General features: G+C 44.6%; 1 protein-coding gene across 1 annotated transcript; it reads right to left on the bottom strand.

Moving 5' to 3' along the window:
• Positions 1-1,120: 1,120 nt before the first annotated feature.
• On the bottom strand, positions 1,121-17,236 carry LOC124600269 (glycine-rich cell wall structural protein 1.8-like). Its single transcript, XM_047136147.1, has 4 exons — positions 17,113-17,236; positions 7,281-7,379; positions 5,262-5,519; positions 1,121-3,319 (listed from the first exon to the last, which is right to left on the bottom strand). Exons 1-4 carry the CDS (start codon positions 17,198-17,200, stop codon positions 1,545-1,547), a joined length of 2,220 nt encoding a protein of 739 aa, XP_046992103.1. The 5' UTR covers positions 17,201-17,236; the 3' UTR covers positions 1,121-1,544.
• Between the last annotated feature and the right edge of the window lie 3,323 nt (positions 17,237-20,559).

Here is a 20,559-nt window from a genome sequence, read left to right as displayed (position 1 = left end):
GAGGCGGGATGTCCCACTAAAACACGTATTGCAGAGCATAAGCAGTCCATGTGGATTGGTTGGCATACCAAATAGGCGGAGGAAGAACAAGCAGACAAGTATGACGTGTCCATACAAGTCAAAAAAGCCCGTGTCTTAGCTAGACAATCACTTAACACTAAGCAGAACATTAGCGAGGCTGTCGAGATAGCAAAGAAGCCATCCAGCATAAACTGCAAGGAGGGCTGCATACATTCGTCATTATGATTACCAGTAATTATATGCCGGCGGGCCGACGCTGCTGGTGGAACTGTTCCAGTTAACACCGCACTACGGGCAGTCCCGAACACTGAGAGTCTGCAGGCGCCACAGTTCACTACACGTGAAGCACCGCTCCACCCTTCACCAGATTTGCCAATGACAATCGATAAAATCTCACATCAAATTTCCCAGCAATAGCATCAGACAGCCCTTGTCACCCAGTCAAAACACTGTACGTGATAAAGCTCTGCTCCTTTCAAATAACAAATATGAAGCAGCAAACGCTAGCCACAACTAGTCACACACGCGGAAAAAAATTATTGATGTGTGCTCTTATAATTACGTTATTGCTGTGTAAAGGAACCAGGACTCCATATTCAGAAATACTCACAAAACATCCCTGAGCAACTCCCAAAGTTTTGTCGATTAAGTTAAATTCACACTGTTTATGTTTTCTTTCAATTTGACGTACACATGGCTGAAGTTACTCAGGCTTGTAGATTATAGTAATGTTTATTGTTAGACTATTCAATACCTACCGTTTGTTGTGTGTACCTAAACTCTAGCTATCTATTTTAACTCTTCAGCAAGAGACTTTCATTGTATATATGAAACGGCACTTATATTGTAAGACAATAATGGCGTTCTAGGTTCTTATTTATCCAATGTATTTTATGTGCTTGTTAGCACTTTTTCATTATATATTATGTTCTTTCATTAAAAAACAGAATCTAATGATGATCACAGACTAATAATTTAGAAATATTATGCAATATAAATGAAATAATGACTTAATATCATAAGAAAGTGTTATTGAAAGGGATCATGTACACTAGATGTCTTCAAAGTTTAGTATTGGCTACAATATAAAAAATAGAGGTAAATGTAATAAAAAATTTATTTTAGAACAATGTCATACAACAAAAATGTATTTTCAACAATGTTCTGTAACTTTAAACTCACACAATAGACATTCATACATCAGTATTCTGTATGATCAAATTAAATAACAATTATATGCGATCAATGCGGTAATGTAATCACTGATCAACAATTCAGCTGATTCAACTACCAAACTTCCTCGACATTTTGTTCATATCAATCTGTGCAGTTTAGAACTGATACAGTTCGAGAATTTCTTTGAAATGCAATGGTGAGTTATGAAACAGTGGGAAGTGGGTACACGAAATGACATCATACTGAGCCTGTACTAGTACACAGTTACACACATGTGTTTATGTTTTGCTCAAACACTTTAGAAAACTTTTTCTGACATGTGTGCAAAAAAAAAAGGGTAGACACTTCTAGTGGTAGCCACCCTTGACTCCTTTATGGCCGTGGCCCTTAACACCCAGTTCCTCAACATCTCGGCCGAACCCACTACCAGAGCTTGCACTGGAGCTGGCCTTGCTGCTGGAAGACGCTCCAGAACCTGCTCCGCCACCAGCGCCACTGCCTGCAGAGCTGCCAGAGCTTGCCTCGGAGCCAGCTGAGCTGCCACCAGCGCCACCGAGACCTCCAGATAAGCTACCAGAACTGGAATCAGCCGAGCTTCCAGATGAAGATCCGGCCCCTGAATGTCCTGCCCCACCACCAACTAAGGAACCAGAGTCCAAACCAGCGCCGCCACCATGCCCAATGGCACCACCTCCGAGACCTCCATGTCCAATGCCACCAGCGTGTCCAGCGCCTCCAGCAAGTCCAGCACCTCCAGCAGATCCACCATAACCTCCAGCACCACCAATCAGGCCAGGCCCAGAAACTCCAGGGCCACCTCCTACGATTCCAGTGCCAAAGTCACCTGCACTACCACCAAAGCTGCCACTCCCAGCTCCCCCATGGCTACCTGCAGAACCGTGACCCAGGGAGCCACCCCCTACAGGGCCCCCTATGCCACCAATTCCTGTTCCACCGCTAGATCCACCTACTCCATGTTCAAAACCTATTCCACCAGATCCAGTATGACCCAAATTTCCTCCACCAACACCCAAACCGCCAGATCCAGAGGAGCCACCACTAGAACTTCCTGAGTATCCTCCTTGAGCGCCACCAATACCACCTGCTCCACCAGCTCCCACACCATGTCCTGCTCCACCAGACCCAGAGTGTCCTAAAGCGCCTCCTGCTCCACCAGCACCACTGTGACCAATGCCACCAAATCCTGACCCACCTCCAATACCGCCAGCTCCTCCAAGGCTTCCTGCACTTCCACCAGAAGAGCTACTTGCACCAGAAGAACCAATGCCTCCATGTCCACCTGCACCCGGGCCAAAGGCTCCTGGTCCACTAGCACCTGGGCCAAAGCCTCCAGGGCCACTAGCACCTGGGCCAAAGCCTCCAGGTCCACTGCCAAATATTAGGCCATCAGATCCAGCTCCATGGCCAACAGCTCCAGCTCCATGTCCTCCAGCAACTGGCCCAGGTCCACCAATGCCTCCGATGCCACCTACACCACCAACTGCACCACCAGTGCCAAATCCACCAGATGATGCACCTGCACTGTTTCCAATACCTCCAGGTCCAAATCCTCCTCCAACACCTCCAGATCCAGACGTGCCATAGCCTCCAGCGCCAGAGCTACCACCACCAAAACTACCAGATCCACCATGACCACCGACTATGCCTCCAGGTCCTCCAGGTCCTCCAGGTCCCCCAGCTATTCCTCCAGGTCCACCACCTAGGCCTCCATGACCACCAGCTATACCCCCATGTCCACCTCCTAAGCCACCATGTCCACCTCCCACACCGCCATATCCTCCTCCTATACCACCATGTCCACCTGCAATACCTCCATGTCCACCAGCTACACCTCCATGTCCACTAGGACCTCCAAATTCAATTCCTCCAGATGCAGGGCCGCCTCCAACACCACCCGCTCCCAGTCCACCGTGACCTAAGCCACCAGGTCCACCTCCAATTCCACCACCAATGGCTCCACCATGCCCACCAGCTGATCCACCTCCTATTCCAGTTGATCCAGGTCCAGGGAAGGGTCCTGAACCAGCTAGGTCACCACCACCAATGACACCTCCCAAAGAGCCTGCTGCCGAATCCGAATTTGACCCTGAGCTGCTGCCACCTGTTGGACCAATCACAGTGCTACAGTATTGACTACTAACACGAAAGAAAGACTGAAAGAAAGAACAAAAATAAATACACTGTTTTTGTTGTCATTATTTAGCACTACATTTTTATTAATTTTCTGTGTGTTGTGACTGAACTAAATGAAAGTTTTGAATAAATATAATTAAAGTATGAAGTCAAAAACACATTATGTAGGAATCTACTTACAGATACATTCAATATCTGATATCAGAGCTGAAATATGTATTCATTGACAAATCCAAATGCAACGAGTGTCTAAAACAATTTTTGTTGTCAAATGTGGTTCAAAGAAAAATCTTTTTGACTTCATGTGACGAAAAGATATGTAAATCTAACTGTGCCTGAAACCAGTCCGATGGTAAGTTATGGATGGAACAAATATTTTATCTCGTGAACATTGACCTGCAGGATGTGATCGTTACTAAGAAATTAATAAATTATAAATCATAAACTACATTAAATATCATGACCAGTTATAGCAGCAATTACGACACTTGCTCTTTTCCTTCTATGGACAAGCGACAACCTCAGTTTCCGAGATTTCAGATGGTCTACCAAATGATGTGGCACCATGGTTTGCATCCTGAACTCTTTTTTTGAGGAGTGGTGAGCGCATAAACCGCATTAAAGCGTCCTGCTGAGCTTTTGTATGATTTCTCTAAATTACTATGCTTTCAGCATCATATGTTTTTGTCTGTTCTTATCCATATCAACTAGTTTTCCACCTCTAGTTACCCGTAAAAGTTAGCTTCAGACTTAAACATCCAGTCGTCAGCGAGATCATTAGCTAAAATAGGAAAAGAGTAGGGAAGGAAATTGGTTGCATCCTTTTTCAAAGGAACCATGCTAGCATGAACTTGACAAATTAAGGAAAACCACAGAAAGTCTCGTTTCTGAAGGGATTGGAGACATCAACCCTGACCTCCTAAATGTGAGACTGGCGACCTAACTTCGATGAAACACAGTAGGTGCATAACCATGATGTGAGTGAAGCGTTAAGGTATTTTTTCCAATTAACCTTGCCATTGAAACGAGATTGTAGCAGCAAGAAACCTACACTAACGTGTTTGGAAGCTGAAAAGCGTCCAATTTGTGAGATATCGTTCCACATTTTGAATTTTTTCTTGGTTTTGATCACACGCTTCTGTGACGTTGAAAGGATATATGAACATGATGCAAACAGATGTCGTGTGTTGGTAATTTGCAAACACCTTTTAAAATGTTTCTGAATATGAGTTTTATACACTAGACCTGTGACTGTATGAGCTGATTTCAATAGCAGTTTTGGAGTATTCATACTTCCATCGTAAGGCGTATTGAACTGTTAGTATCTCATAAATGTCAATCCTATGGACGGTCCCATCATCATTAAGGCGATACTGTCACTCTTTACTGATAAATCCACCTCATGAACAGCTACCAATGATTTTATTCACCTGATGATGGATGTAGAAATACCCTGAAACAAGTTGCATAATTGTGCAGAACAATGACTTGTTGGCTTTCTACGACTGAGTATCATAATTACGATATGGACCGTATTTTAGGAGGGACAAGGGTGAATTACTTGTCTTCAGAGATCAATAGAGACCTATCTATTACATTTCGAGACCAGAAGATATGTCTCATACATAACATCCTATTACTCTGTGGCTATGAATTAAGTATCACCAATAAGCTTCTAGTTACGGAAAGTTGCACAGGATTCACTTTCTCCTGGAGCAATGTGTGAAGCCCATTTTGCATGACGAACGAACTGCTGTTAGCGCAGTATACTTGGTGATCGAACTTGCCAGGAGCTATGCAGAATCTTAGGAATACTACACTCACGCGTTCTATTCCGTCATTGTTTTGTTCGCCATGTAACACGAGCTAAAGACGTAACGACTAGCCACTGTACTAGGGTGTACCCTCACCTCCTCCGGACAGGGATCCAGCCTGGCTGGAGCTGTGGCTTCCAGAGCCTGAGCCGCCGAGACCTGCGAGGGAGCCTGCAGAGGAAGAGGACCCGCTGCTGGAGCCGGAGCCGGAGCCTCCAGTGCCGAAGGACCCTGAGCTGCTGCCAGACTGGCTGCCACTTCCTGAGCCGCCGCCGCCAGACGACCACGAGGACGACGACGACTTGGAAAAGCTGCCCGAGCCAGTGCCCAAGTTGCCAAATCCGAACTTGAAACCTGCAGCAGACAAGGAATAAACATTATCAGTAACCAAAATATTTGATTTCCACTTATGGTACTCTAAAATTGTTCTCGTCCCTGTAGAAAAGAGTCTTACACAGTATTGAACTGTCTAGTCCAGGTTTTAGGTTTGTGAAAGTTCATATTGTTATTGGAAGACAGCGGGACTGCATAAATCGAGCTAGTTACCTTCTTCACTCTCTAACACACATACAGATATCTCAACATACACTAGTACTCTGTAATTAGGTTTGAAACATTTTGTCCAAAAGACAAATTAAAATAGATCCATTCGTGCAGTTCCACCCCAGTTTAGTGGTAGATTTCCTTTGTTTTCAATGCAAATTCCAGATTTGAAATCCTTTCCAAATATTCCCAATGAGTCTTTTCTATGCAACTACAAGCTCGGCTGGTATTTTGTTGAAAAGAAATATCCATTGCAACAGAGAATAAAAAACATCGTTTAAAAACTACATACATAGCACATGACTCAACTCTTTTTCGAGAAAGTATTCTGTACCATAATATTTTGGCAAGGAGATATTACCATAGAAATATGTAAACCGTAACTGATACTCCTCGATTCTGAGCAAGGTTTTGAAGTGATTTCCCTTGGTTGTAAGGCAGAAACCTGAGCTGGTAAGTCCCTCCTACTATTCCTGCTTGGGAACCCATGTATTCCACTCCTAGCTGAAACGAATTGGTCCGTTCAGTAGGCTCTGTCTCAAACAATCCGCTCTAACCTACAGGATAGAGATACAACTTTATAAAGTCTGGTTACCTTATGTGTGGAACGAGACGCCATTGTAGAATGAACATAATTTTCTGTCACTGAGATGGAAGAAAGCATTTATGTAACCCATCCGTATAAGACATGTCAGACCAAATTGAGTAGATGAGTGCTTCCTCTGATGGAGTCCATTATAAAGTCACTGAATTTTCTTTATGCCAGTCAGTGCAGAGCTAATGAGAATAACCATTATATGGGAAAAACTTTGAATTTGTGAATAAAGGGTTAATTGCCCGATAAGTAGAATTTTGATTAATTTTTGAGAGTTGCTATAAACTCGATATTTCATAAAGCCAGTAGTAGACCTTAACAGTGCGAAGCTGAGATGATTTTGTCTCTTCTGATTTTTGAAAGAGAAGTTTCTAACTTAGAGTGACTATTCTGTAGTAATCAGGTGATACGTGGTAAGCCTCGTAGACAGCTAGAGTAGTTTTTGATTTGAGGCATGGATTTGGCTGTGTTTGTAAAAGAGGAAATAAATTGTATTGTTACCATATGAACTAAAGTAAGTTTTGAGTCTCGGTCCGGCACACAGTTTTAATCTGCCAGGAGGTTTCAACTCTTTTCTTGTATTATTAGTTGAGTTATCCAAAAAACGTCTCACTCACACGTAAAACGTTCAATCAACCATTACTTCTCACCTACAGTTCCAGACCCCCCAGATGGCCGTCAGCCTTAGGAAATGAGAAGAATTGAACTGATGAGACCCAAATAAAGGTCGATTTCTGGGTAGTATGTACGTTCATGAGCAAAGGGATACGTTATATGAACCTTCACGAGTGTATACCATGAAGTGCTACAGAAATACACAAACAAATTGTGATATATGATTAGCTTCGTATGGATCTGTTCCTCTCGGCTTCTATGAATTTAAAGCAGAATCTTACTATTTTCCAACGCAAGACAGAGTATATATATATATATATATATATATATATATATATATATATATATATATATATGCTTACTTTCTGGAGTAAAGGGCCCTCCGAAGCGTTCTCCCAATCCGTCCGCGCTGGCCTTGTCGCCGGCCTTGTCGCCGCCCTTGACGCCGCCCTTGACACCGCCTGGAACAACAGAACAACAACAACGTCAACAACCGGCCTTTGCGTCATCAAGAGCGAATGCAGCAGCGCTCCCTCGGCGCCGTCGGCCTTGCTGTAAGACTACCGAATAGCGTCACACTTCGTGACTTCATCCGTCAAACAGCAGCCAGCAGCACTGCACTTAGCAGAAGAGAACTGGTCGTGATCAGTTGCGTCACGCTTAGTTCAAGAAACGTGCTGCGCTTCTAGAGTAATAATAAACAGATTTATTCCGCGCTGGAATACTTAAACACTAAAGCACAGCTGTACTGAATTTTGTATTTTGCAATGAACTTTACCTGTCAGTAGCGACTCTTTGTTAACTTTATTCTCGTTGCACGTTTGTAACGCTTCTCTCCTATAAAATTAAGTTACATATGACACTGGGAGCAATGTTACCGGCGTTGGATTTACTTGGGATGTCGTTTTACTTTAGTCTTGCATTATGGGCGCGAAGATCTGGCATGGCCTGGTTATTTGAACTTTTTGCGAGACAGTCTATTAGAGCCGATGTACCAATTCTTTCCTCAGTATACAACACGTGAGCATTGCAGTTGAAAAGAAACAGATAATTTGTAGCAGCTTTGGGAAGTATCTACCCTACATTGTATTGTATGTTAACCGGGGGCCTAGAAACGACAGAGGGGCTCCGTCCCCGCCACAGCCGCAGTGGTCCACAACCCACGACGACTACCGCAGCCCACTTCACTCCTCCGCCGCCCCAAACCACTCTTCCAGGGTTATTGTGCGGTTCAGCCCCCGGGGGACCCCTCAGGGAACGTCTCACACTAGACGAGTGCAGCCCCTATGTTTGCGGGGTAGAGTGATGGTGGTGTCTGCGTACGTGGAGAGCTTGTTTGCGCAGCAGTCGCGGACATAGTGGAGCTGAGGCGGAATGAGGGGAACCAGCCCGCATTCGCCGAGGCAGATGTAAAACTGCCTAAAAACCATCCACAGACTGGCCGGCTCACCGGACCTCGACACAAGTGCGCCGGGCAGATTCGTGCCGGGGACCAGGCGCTCCTTCCCAATCCGGAAAGGGGTGCGTTACACCGCATGGCTAACCGGACGGGCATCTACCCTATATTACTCCAGTAACAAATACAGCACTTCATCAATCCCTCACTTGTGCAACCTCTTTATCTCGGAGTACTCCGAGTACCACTTGCAAGCTACGTCCTCAATTATTTGCTGGATGTATTTCAGTCTCTGTCTTCCCCTAAAGTTGTTGCCCTCTATAGATCCCTCTACAACCTTATAAGTTATTCCCAGATGTCTTGACACCAGTCCTATTATCCTGTCCCTTCTTCTTGTCACTGTTCTCCATAAGTTTCTTTCAACATCCTTCTATTACACCACGTCTCAAACGCTTCGATTTTCCTCCTCCTCGATTTTTTTCTCACAGTCCATATTTCACCACCATACAGTGCTGTGCTTCAAATGTACATTGTCAGATATTTCTTCCTCATATTACGGACTATGTTTCATACAAGGAGATTTCTTTTGGCCAATAATACGGTTGAGCAGTTTCTAGGCGAAGTGTAGCACTGGTTATGATAAGAAATAAGTGAGATTCAGAAGTCTGCCTGCCTTCCTAACATCGAATGACTGTGACTGAGTGAACGTCATCACAGGTAACGCCGGTGTGGTTTTGACATTGCAACAGCAGTTTTATCCCTGCCAAGATGGTCCGCTCCGACTGAGCTGTAATTGTGGCTTGGTTCAAATGGCTCTGAGCACTATGGGACTTAACATCTATGGTCATCAGTCCCCTAGAACTTAGAGCTACTTAAACCTAACTAACCTAAGGACAGCACCCGACACCCAGCCATCACGAGGCAGAGAAAATCCCTGACCCCGCCGGGAACCCGGGCGTGGGAAGCGAGAACGCTACCGCACGACCACGAGATGCGGGCAGCTGTAATTGTGTCTCTAACGGCTGTAACACCGGAGTGACATTAAAACTATTCTCAGTTTCTCTCTATCGGAATTTAGCCAAGTTTCCTGAGAAAGGTTCGTAGTTCTACAATGCACAGTTTATCATTACAAATTTTATTCTTCTTGAATCAACTAACAATGCGATATTGACAAGCTGCGACATTGCCGCGAATAAAACAGTGACCTGTATACGCAATAAGTTTCCTTTACTTTACGTCTATGGTCACAAACTTTTTGTTAACAGATTACCGGTTTCGTTCTATAATGACCATCATCAGATCTGTTTCGTAAAAACAAAGTCCTAATGTACTGCAGCCATAGTGGCATCGTCAAATGTTAAATGGAGAATCAGGACTTTGTTTTATGAAACAGATCTTCAAAAAAATGGTTCAAATGGCTCTGAGAACTATGGGACTTAACACCTGAGGTTATCAGGCCCCTAGAACTTAGAACGACTTAAACCTAACTAACCTAAGGGCATCACACACATCCATGCCCGAGGCAGGATACGAACCTGCGACCGCAGCGGTCGCGCGGTTCCAGACTGTAACGTCTAGAACCGCTCGGCCACTCCGGCCGGCGAAAGAGATCTGATGATGGTCATTATAGACCGAAACCGGTAATCTGTTAACAAAAAGTTGGTGACCATAGACGTAAAGCAAAGGAAACTCAATATTCAGTTTTGCAGGAGTAATCCCAGCAATAGGGAAGATGTAAACGTTTTACAATAATGTAACGTAAACAAGTACGGCATATAAAGAACGTTACAAGATAAATTTAAAGGCAATGTGGGACGGCTGCAGCTGAAGGACAAATGGAAAGCGTTACTATTACTGTTGCATGCCGGCCGGAGTCACTGGAGCATTTGACACAGGCGACTCGCTGAATGCTGCTGGGAATCCCAGGGCTGGTGCGCACACACACACAGCACTACTGGCGGGGCCGCGCCACATGCTAATCCCTCGCAATAAACACCGTGTGACGTGGCAAGCGGCCTTGTCTGACAGGCGCTCGCTTGAAACTGGTTGCTGTGCGTGACCACCTGTAGCACGATGACTTGCTGCTGACGCTACGTCTCTAAGCGGAACGCATCTCTGCTCTTTGCTGAAGACCCACTGCACTAGAATGAGCAGTGACAGCTGTTTGCTTGCCTAAAAGTGTTATTAGACATGCGACTCAAGCTCATCGGTCGGCCGGGGTGGCCAAGCGGTTCTAGGCGCTACAGTCTGGAACCGCATGACCGCTACGGTCGCAGGTTCGAATCCTGCCTCGGGCATGGATGTGTGTGATGTCCTTAGGTTAGTTAGGCTTAAGTAGTTCTAAGTTCTAGGGACTGATGACCTCAGAAGTTAAGTCCCATAGTGCTCAGAGCCATAAGCTCATCAGCCAGAAACTCTAAGCTCATCAGCCAGAAACTCGTGAAAACAAAAAATGGTCGCTTTGGAGCGGTGTAGATGGTGCAGAACTGTTATCAAGCGGATCTTCAAACTCTCCACCCCTGACGTTATGAAGTGGGGCGTCAGTCGGTTGTATGGAATAAGCGTCGTTAGGAACATGGAGACACAATGGTAGAAAGAATGGTTAAATGGCTCTGACCACTATGGGACTTAACTGCTGTGGTCATCAGTCCACTAGAACTTAGAACTACTTAAACCTAACTAACCTAAGGACACCACACACATTCATGCCCGAGGCAGGATTCGAACCTGCGACCGTAGCGGTCGCGCGGTTCCGGACTGTAGCGCCTAGAACCGCTCGGCCACTCCGGCCGGCGGTAGAGAGAAGCTAGCGTGCTTGACTACACCGTGAACGTTGCCCTATTTTTTGCTGTATTCACGCAGACAGTAAAACGTATCTGTGAGAAATTGTCTACGACTCCCATCCGTGTAACACAGCGTAAGAACAGTGCTGCTTAAAAGATCGTAGCTTGTCAATTACACTCTGTTTCAAACCCAGTACCAACTTCACCTGTCAGTGGACACTCACTGGTGAGCCAGCTCACCCAGCTACCAAACAACATTGATAAGCGTACTGCGTGAAACCATTCGGGTACCCCGCGAAAGGTCAATGCTAGTAACGACAAATAATGCTACACGTAGTCAGTGTGTTAACCAACAAAGAAACTGGTCACTTGCTGACCGGAAGCGTGTAGCATGGGCCGACGAGTCGCCATTTTGGCTCTTTTCAAATGATGCAAATCTTGGCTGTTAAGCGCTCAATGTGTGGAGGTTTTAATCCAAGCCGGAAATGGTTTTTGGGGATGTTTTCCTGCTGTTACTTGGGCCAACTCAACAGATTACCGGGATGTAAACCGGTTTGTTTACTTCGACATTCTCTGCGGACAACTGTTACCTTTTCTTCTACTTCTCCAAGACTGGTAACTGTGGCCACTCCCACCTCCCAAGAGGACAACTGCAGTATTCACATGTCCCTGGCATGACGAAAACTCATTTGAATTGGCACACTAAACCACCCGATCTTAATCTCACAGGAAGTGTCTGGACCTGTCTGAATCAACGGCTCAAAGTTAGCAATCAATGTCCCTGCAGTGTAGTTGCGCTAAGAAATATTATCATCAACAATTGAGTTCAGCTTGGTATGACATAGCTGAAGAATCTTCTGTACGGACTTTGTTACTGAATTTGAGGCTTTATCGAGACTAGACGCGGAGCTACAAGGTATCAGCGTAATGTCTCCTGCGTCTCCACTGCGTTCACTTACAATACTAGTAACCAAGCGATGTGGGGCGGCTGTTCCTGTAATAGACTCAGGTTCGGGGAAGCGGAGTTCTAATCTGTTTCAGAGTTTCTTTGAGTTGTTCGTTTGCTAATTTTACTAAATCATCGCAGGCCAATTACGGGATAGTTCCTTGAAAATGGTCATAATAGATTACTTCTCCCATTATCACAAATTGAAATAGCACTCTGTCTCCAACGACCTCGTTGCCAGTGGGCTCTTAAGCATCCCTTAGCCCCTTTCTCCACTACCACTGAAATTAGAGTATTTCAGAACACTTAAAGCGCAGTTGCCCAACTAGCGAGACAGGGAGGTGAGCCACACCCGGACTGATACCGTTCACCATATTAACAACTGTTGTCTCTGTAAAATAATCCACTGGGGTGTGATTTTTTAAGCAGTCTCCTCACCCTTCTAGCCAAACAATAGGCTGGGACATCAACATTGTCTCAAAAAGAGAAAATTTGCACAACTGACATACAGCTTTAATATACGACTTTTTCTTCTATCCTAGGGCACCTCGGGCAAACGACGGTGTGATGACAAAACTGGTGTACAGCAACACAAACACAATGCTTGATGAATCTTGGATGAGACAGTGTCTATTACGAACGTTCTTCGGAAACGATAATGGTGAGAGAAGACAGAGGTTAAAACTTCGAGTTTATTACTTCTTGCGCCACAAGTAAGTATGAAAATCGACAGTTGTCATACAGGTTTGTTGTTTACTAATCACCTCCATTTTTGGATGTACAACTACATCTACATACGTACTCCGCAATCCACAATACGGTGAGTGGCGGAGGGTACCTCGCACCACAACTAGCATCTTTTCTCCCTGTTCCACTCCCAAACAGAACAGCTGGTTGTGATATTTCACGATGTTACCGCTTGTAATAACAAGCATAAATGCATAAAGACATGTGCATATCACCGAAATGTCTCATTTCCATCTGCAAAGAGGAAGTTATTAATTTTTAACTCTTTTTTCCTTTGTCTCAGATATATTCTGTTTTAGTTAATGACGCACGATAAATGAAAATCACATTGCATTACTAAAAATTTATTATCAGGCTACACGAGACCACTGCGACTGATAATAGATTCCATATCTCTTGTTCCGCAATAGACTTCAGTTTAGTTTTCAGATATCGCAGCTGTACGTTATAAATACCAGTTACCTCAATTTCTGTGCAGTAAAACGTCACGGCAGATGTATCATTTCACCGTAAAGTGCTGTAACTAATCTAATTACATTTCATCTGTGACAACCTGTAATCTTGTATCATGAGCTAACAAACCTGTTCGCCCGCAGAAGAGGGAAACGTATAATTTCAACAACCTTTACCGGATAATGAAACCACAGGCCTCAGGATGCAGTGTGCATAACAAATAAAATACAAGTCAATTGACGATGGGTTACTCATACATTAACACCATGTGGGTTCAGTCTGATTTAGACTATGGCTTGGTTCAAATGGCTCTGAGCACTATGGGATTTAACTACTGAGGTCGTCAGTCCCCTAGAACTTAGAACTACTTAAACCTAACTAATCTAAACACATCACACACATCCATGCCCGAGGCAGGATTCGAACCTGCGACCGTAGCGGTCATGCGGTTCCAAACTGACGCGCTTAGAACCGCACGGCCACACCGGCCGGCATTTAGACTATGTGTAGTGTGTAGTCAGTATAGGGGTTACTCAGTGGCGACCTCAGTAGAATATAAGTATCCTGATGACTAAAATGAAGAAATTATTTCAAAAATATCTAAATGATTTCTAGTTTCAACGTCCAGCTTGAAAGAGATACATTTCCGCTCACCATAAAGCGAATTATGTCGGTGGTTGTTTCCTGGATTATTGATACCAGACAGAAATTTTATGCACTGGGGAAATGTTTTCTATTGTGTGATAAGAACGGAACTTGTGCGAGTTTGTTACCTCTAATTTCCGGCATTGTCTTTCGGACACAGTATGTAGTGAAGTGATGTTTTACATTTGTTAAGGAACACAGTTTTGTTAATAACATACGCGTTGCTCGTGACTCTGGATAAATGACGTCTCTGCAAGACTGAAGCAACATTTAACAGTACGTGTTAAACGCCCGTACGGTGCTGCAAATTTGCATAGAGGCGCGGTCGTACGCTAAGCTTGCTTCATTCTGTCGAAGACCAATACCGCGTCGATAAATCACTTTATATTCAAAAAGAGAGCATGTGGGGGAAGCGGTGAATGAGAAAATATTGAGTATGTAACGGAAAGCAAGTCACACAGATCGCAGTTCTGTAGACGTTACAAGTCCCGTTAAATTAGTCTTCTTGCGAGAGAGGTTTCTGCTACGGTAAAGAACCCTGTTTTTCTAAGGCACGTGTCATCCTCTTGCTAGTGACGCTCATGTGGACTGACCTTTCGTAATAGAGTTGCACAATCATTCCGTATGACGTGCAGAACCTCGTTTATTGCAGCTCTGAAGATGAGCTGATGTCATCGGGCTCTTTTATTCGCTAATACTGTCCCCTACACAGCGAGTTGCACGAACGTAACGTTACTTGGGAAAAAGGTACTTACAAAAAGTTTTGAACTCGGGAAAAAAGATTTCGTAGACGGTTACTTTTACATGGAAACGAGTAGGTTGAGCGCAGCCGCTTCTATAATGTGAGATTTAACGGTAAGTATTAGCAAATCTACAGAAATGCAATACCTGAAAAAGCAATTTCCCAGACGCGGAATAGATAGGAATTTGATAGTAGGGTGCTGCACCAGCTACTCTGATACAAGTTCTTCGATGATATGAAACGCATGGAATGTGTTGCGTCTCTTAACGTACCTGCAGAAGTGGAGTTTGATGGAATACTGAAGCCGATTGGTAATAACGGCCGAGTGAAGATGTGTCTGAAGTATCGCTAATGGGATTTTTGTAAGCAAAATGAGCCGCTAGCTATAGCCTCAAAATGAGATAAGAAGAGACATTAGATTTTTTAAAATGTTAAATGATCGCAAAAAAAACGAGCTGTGATAGAAACGAGAGAAAGATTTTCCAGGTAACGAAGTTTTATACAATACACCCATCGGTTCAGCGGAACGCCGTATATTTTTATGCTGGAGGTACGTTAGCAATGGATAACTGAGACAAACAAACATGGTGGTTAACTAGCACAACAGATTAAAAATGCTATGAGATTCAAGAACGACTTGTTTTCGTGGATCGTATTGGAGTCGGATATCGGAACATTCACTTCCAGGAGATTGAATTGGTATTAAATACAATGTATGTTAGAAATCGAGTCCGCCTCGATAGCTGAGTGGTTAACACGACGGAATGCCTTACGAAGGGGGCGGGTTCGATTCCCTGCTGGTTCGGAGATTTTCTCCGCTTAGAGACTGGGTGTTGCGTTCGGCTGTCATCATCTCATCTTACTCGGTGGCGACAAGTAGGGCATCCGGCCACTCTCTTCAATTACTCTTGCCAAATCCGACCATAACAATGCCGAGCCTGAGAAAATTCTGGACAAAGGCACGAGAAAAAAAGGAAATCGTGCTGATTAAAGACAGGTAGGTTTTAATATTTTTACAATGCACAAGGTTCTATAAGGGAAGCTTTGCGACTGGAAAGTCTTTAATCTGCATTTCGAAACTCATAAACTAGGTCAGAGTGCATATCCTCTCTTGGAAACAGTTTGCCCGTTAAAATTTGTTTTTTCAATCTGTTTCTCGCAATTATATAACCTATTCGGAACCTTTCGGTGGCTGTAGGTGTCCTCCACGCACAAGCCGGCCGCGGTGGTCTCGCGGTTCTAGGCGCGCAGTCCGGAACCGTGCGACTGCTACGGTCGCAGGTTCGAATCCTGCCTCGGGCATGGATGTGTGTGATGTCCTTAGGTTGGTTAGGTTTAAGTAGTTCTAAGTTCTAGGGGACTGATGACCACAGCAGTTGAGTCCCATAGTGCTCAGAGCCATTTGAACCATTCCTCCACGCACAACCCATCATTCGTGATTCTTAAACGAAGTGTTAAGAATTAAACCTTGCTTTGATGTAATTCTACCAGGTGCCTTCCCATTACATTGCTTTCCATCAGTCCATGTTCTCCTAGTAATATTCCTTCTCCTCCTTTTCCTACTGTCGAATTCCAGCCTCCCACCACAGTTAAATTTCCGTCTCCCTTACTCTAGTAAACAGTTTTTTTTTCATCTCATGATACCTTTTTCCAATATCTTCGTTTTATTTAAAGGTTGTTGACATCTACACTATAACTACTGTCGTGATAATCATCAATATCGACTATTACACGATGAAAGAGAAATACCGATATCAGTCGCATGAGGGCGTCGAAATATTCAATGGTGACAAGTGAACATTGGCGCCGGACCGAGACTACAAACCGGATTTCTTGCCTATGCGCCTTAAATGCTTCGGATATCGGAGCACGCTTCATGGCCGTCCAAATTCCCAACTTGTCGCACACTCCTTTCGTAGCGCCCCCAGTACATTTTCCTCATTGCTCGCATCTCGCATGTTTCCCGCAGAGCGGTCGGACTTAGGATGCATCCACAATGAAGATATCATGAAATTCCGCCAAGGCCTAGATGATACTATTATACGTGTGGCGTCTGTTCTTTCCGCCATTCGCGAAAGAACAGACACCACACAGGCAATGGTAATCAACGATTACACTTATTAAGATTCGAAACTGGTGTTCCCATCTTTTCTGGGGCCTTTCTCTGTTACGGGTTTGCGTATTGTTTCTCTAAAACGGAATTTAAAATATGTTAATACATAAACTAGCCGAGTAAAGCAGCTGAACACATGTCATGCATTGTAGCCGTTGTAAAAGTGGTGCCCTCACAATCTTTCACTCTTGTCGGCAAGAAGAAGGTCATGGTAGAGCCCTTTTTGAAACTGGGCAGTTTGTGAGACAGTTAGTCTAAATTCGATGTTCCTAACACTCTGACCACAAGCGTAACTTGGTACTGACATCCCGGAGTAAGGAACTGCGGTCCTGTCACGTATGAGAAGTACGGTGCTGCTGTCGGACTCACCCTTTTCTTCTGGGCGCGCCGTGACGGCGGCTAGCAGCAGCAGGAGAGTTGCGCTCGCGGCCAGCAGTCTGTGAGCGTTGGCGGCCATCGTGCTGTTGCCGGTGGACTGGCGACTGCAGCCGCGGCCGGCCCTATATATCCGCGGCCGGGCAGCGCCGCTACCGGGAACACACGGCGCTGACGCCGCCATTGACGCTGCCTCCCGCCTCAGTTCAGTGGCCGCGCCCGCACACCGGGCTTTCCGCTGCCGGAGGTCAAGGGGCCAGGGGGGCTGCACCGCACAACTCTGTCGTCAGCAACGGACCTAATTTTTCTCAGACTCGTATTTTTCTCACCTATAGCGTGTCCACGTGATGACGTCACAGACTTTCAGCGATGATGTATCAATTTCAGATCTTGGACTGAGTTCCGGAAATGACCGAGTCGACAGTTATGTGTGAAAATTGTTCCGATACCTCTGACGGTGGACATCTTCTGCTGCAAACTCTTTGGTTTTCATATATTTGGAGGAGGTAGTACGGAGATGTCTATCAACGCTCTGGAGACTTCAATGCAACATCAGGAAGGGAACTCAGCAACACATATACGCGAACTATCACTACTAACTATGCAACACTGAACATTACACTACTATAAGAAGAATGCTGAGCAAGGCCCATTTGCGAGATTATGCTATGGTATGGATGATGAAAAGATGGAATAACGGAGGAGGAAGTGCCAAATACTGCATAAATTATTTGTAGTTATTACAAGCACAGGGACGGATACCTCGGATAAAAATTCCATTGTCTGCTGTAACACTCTCTTGCTGCAGAGCGGTTTTGCCGTAGTGCAAAGAGACGATCGCAGAAAGGTCGAATGTAGCCAGGGTGGTAGTGCCCCATGCAGTCTCCAATTGTTGCATCATCAAGTAATACTAATGAATTTGAAGACTAGGCTAGACGCCTCACAAGTTCCCTTAGACGCTCATTGGAGAATAAATATAATGAGCGTACTGTACGTCTTGGAGAATGTATTATGTAAAGTGAGCACTACTGACCAGCTGGAACTGTATGTCTTTTAGTGTTGTAGGAATAGTTAGAGATGGCGTGTATGATACTCTTAATGAGTCCTGCTTTGTCGAGTGTCAACTCAACAATCACAGGAAGTGTGCACTCACTCTATGTCTATGTCTCTCCATACCATAACGCGCCGATTTTATTTTGTAGGCCGTAAGATAATGGAAACTGTTTAACGTCCTGCAAATGATAAGGTCATTAGAGACCGAGCCCAAACTCGTGTTGAGGAAGGCCTCGGGAGGAAGACAGCCATGTTCTGTCAAAGGAACCACCCTAAAATTTGCCTCAAATGACTTGGAGAAATCACAGTAAACCCAATTATAAATGAACGTATGAGGGTTTGAACCGCCGTCCTCCTGAATATGAGTCCAGTGAATTTACCACTGCGCCACCTTGCTTTATCTGCCTGATCGATATCGCAGTCACAGACCATTATTAGTGAGACCAAATAAAACTCTGTTCTCATCACTAAACGTGCTGAACTCTTGAATTGTGTCTACCGCTACTACACTGAGGTAACAAAAGTTCTGGGAGACCTTCTAATATCGCGTCGGACTTTTTTTTGCCCCGTGTAATGCTGCACTTCGACACGGCATGGACCCAACAAGTCGCTGGAAATCCTCTCAGAAATATGGAGCCATACTGCCTCTACAACAGTCAATAACTGCGTAAATGTTTCTGGTGTAGGATGTTGTGTACGAATGACCTCTCAGTTATGTCTGATAAATGTGCGGTTGGATTTACGTCGGGCGATCTGGATGGCCGTATCATTCGTTCGAATTGTCCAGAATTTTCTTCAAGCCAATCGTGAACTGCTGTAACCCTGTCACATGGCACATGGTCATCCATAAAAACTCCATCTTTTTTTGAGAACACAAACTCCTTGAATGGCTGCAGATAATACACCCCAGTCAATGATCGTTTTCAGTTGGACCATTGGATCCACTCCATTCCACGTAAACACAGCTCACATCTTTATGGAGCTGTCACCAGCTTGCACAGTGCCTTGTTGATAACCTAGGTTCATGGCTTCGTGGGATCTGCGCCACACTCCTTAACCCCTTAACAACTGAAATCGGGACTCATCTGAGCAGGCTGCGGTTTTCCATTCGTGTAGGATCCAACCAATATGGTCACCAGCCCAGGAGAGATATTGCAGGCGATGTCGTGCTGAAAGCAAAAGCACTCGACTCGGTCGTCTACTGCCATAGCCTATTAACGGCAAATTTCGCCGCACTGTTGTAATGGATACGTTCGTCGTTTGCTTCACATTTATTTTTCCTGTTATTTCATGGATGCCACTTGTCTGTTAGTACTGACAACTTTACGAAAAAGCCGCTGCTCTCGGTTGTTAAGTGAAAGCCGTCGGCCACTGCTTTGTTCGTAGTGAGAGGTAACGCCTGAAATGTGGTATTCTCGGCATACTCTTTACACTGTGGATCTCGGAATACTGAATTTCCTAATCATTTTCGAAATGGAATGTCTCTTCTGTCTACCCCCAACTACCACTCAGCGTTCAAATCCTGTTAATTCCCATCTTACATCCATAATCACACCAGATACCATTTCCCAAGAATTACCGGAGTACAAATGACAGCTCCGCAAATGTACTCCCTTTTAGATACCTTGTGCACACGATACTACCGCCATCTGTAAACGTGCATATCGCTACCCGATGACTTTTGTCACATCAGTGTATACCATTCGGGGAGAACCACATAACAATGTGGTGCAAGAGGAAAACTGGCACTCTCGATCGCATCTTAACTTCCTGGAAACAGGTCCTGGTAAGAGTGTGGCTGGATTTTGTCTCAATCTGTGCTGCCCTCGCTGAATCAGATTTGAATTAGTCTGGCATTGCGGTCCAGGTGTATGTCTGCATCTGGTTACAGGTGTGTATCGTAACAAAGACGATACGCGTCAGCATCTTCCTGAGAGCTCTAGCACGAACACTGATGCAAATATGAAAACGCATGTCCAGTGCTACAGGCAGTTTTTCGGAGTGGCTATCCAACATCCCTCAGATCTCACTCAGATTCAGTTACATGCACAAATTATGCTCCTATAAAACATTGTAGTAGGTCTGAAATGTTCATTAATCTAATGCGATACTTCATTCTTTCAGAAAGCCACATACCATTCTTCCGGTCTCAGGGTTTTCGTGCTCACTATATTGGTCCTACGCCACACACAAATTTGCGCTTTGGTGACTACCTTTAGAGCCCATTAAAAGCGGACCATGCAAATCTAATATTTCTATCTCATGTATTTAAAGGTGTTCTTTTTGCATTTCACATGGTTTCAGTATCTTTTGAAGCACATATCTCATTTATCTCGTATTAATCTGTGTTGTCTGCTGATGACACTAGTATACAGATAAAGGGTCCAA

Source organism: Schistocerca americana, chromosome 1 (genome assembly GCF_021461395.2).
Source record: "Schistocerca americana isolate TAMUIC-IGC-003095 chromosome 1, iqSchAmer2.1, whole genome shotgun sequence".
NCBI classification, from domain to species: domain Eukaryota; kingdom Metazoa; phylum Arthropoda; class Insecta; order Orthoptera; family Acrididae; genus Schistocerca; species Schistocerca americana.
Note: the sequence above shows the minus strand (reverse complement) of the source record. Positions and strands in the feature narration are given on the sequence as shown.

Coding starts and splice junctions, on each gene's coding strand:
- LOC124600269 (XM_047136147.1), bottom strand. CDS start 17,200: ATGGCCGCCAACGCTCACAGACTGCTGGCCGCGAGCGCAACTCTCCTG. Junction 5,520..7,280: donor AGGGCCCTTTACTCCAGAAA/GTAAGCATATAT, acceptor TGTCTGCTGCAG/GTTTCAAGTTCGGATTTGGC. Junction 3,320..5,261: donor TGGATCCCTGTCCGGAGGAG/GTGAGGGTACAC, acceptor TTGGTCCAACAG/GTGGCAGCAGCTCAGGGTCA.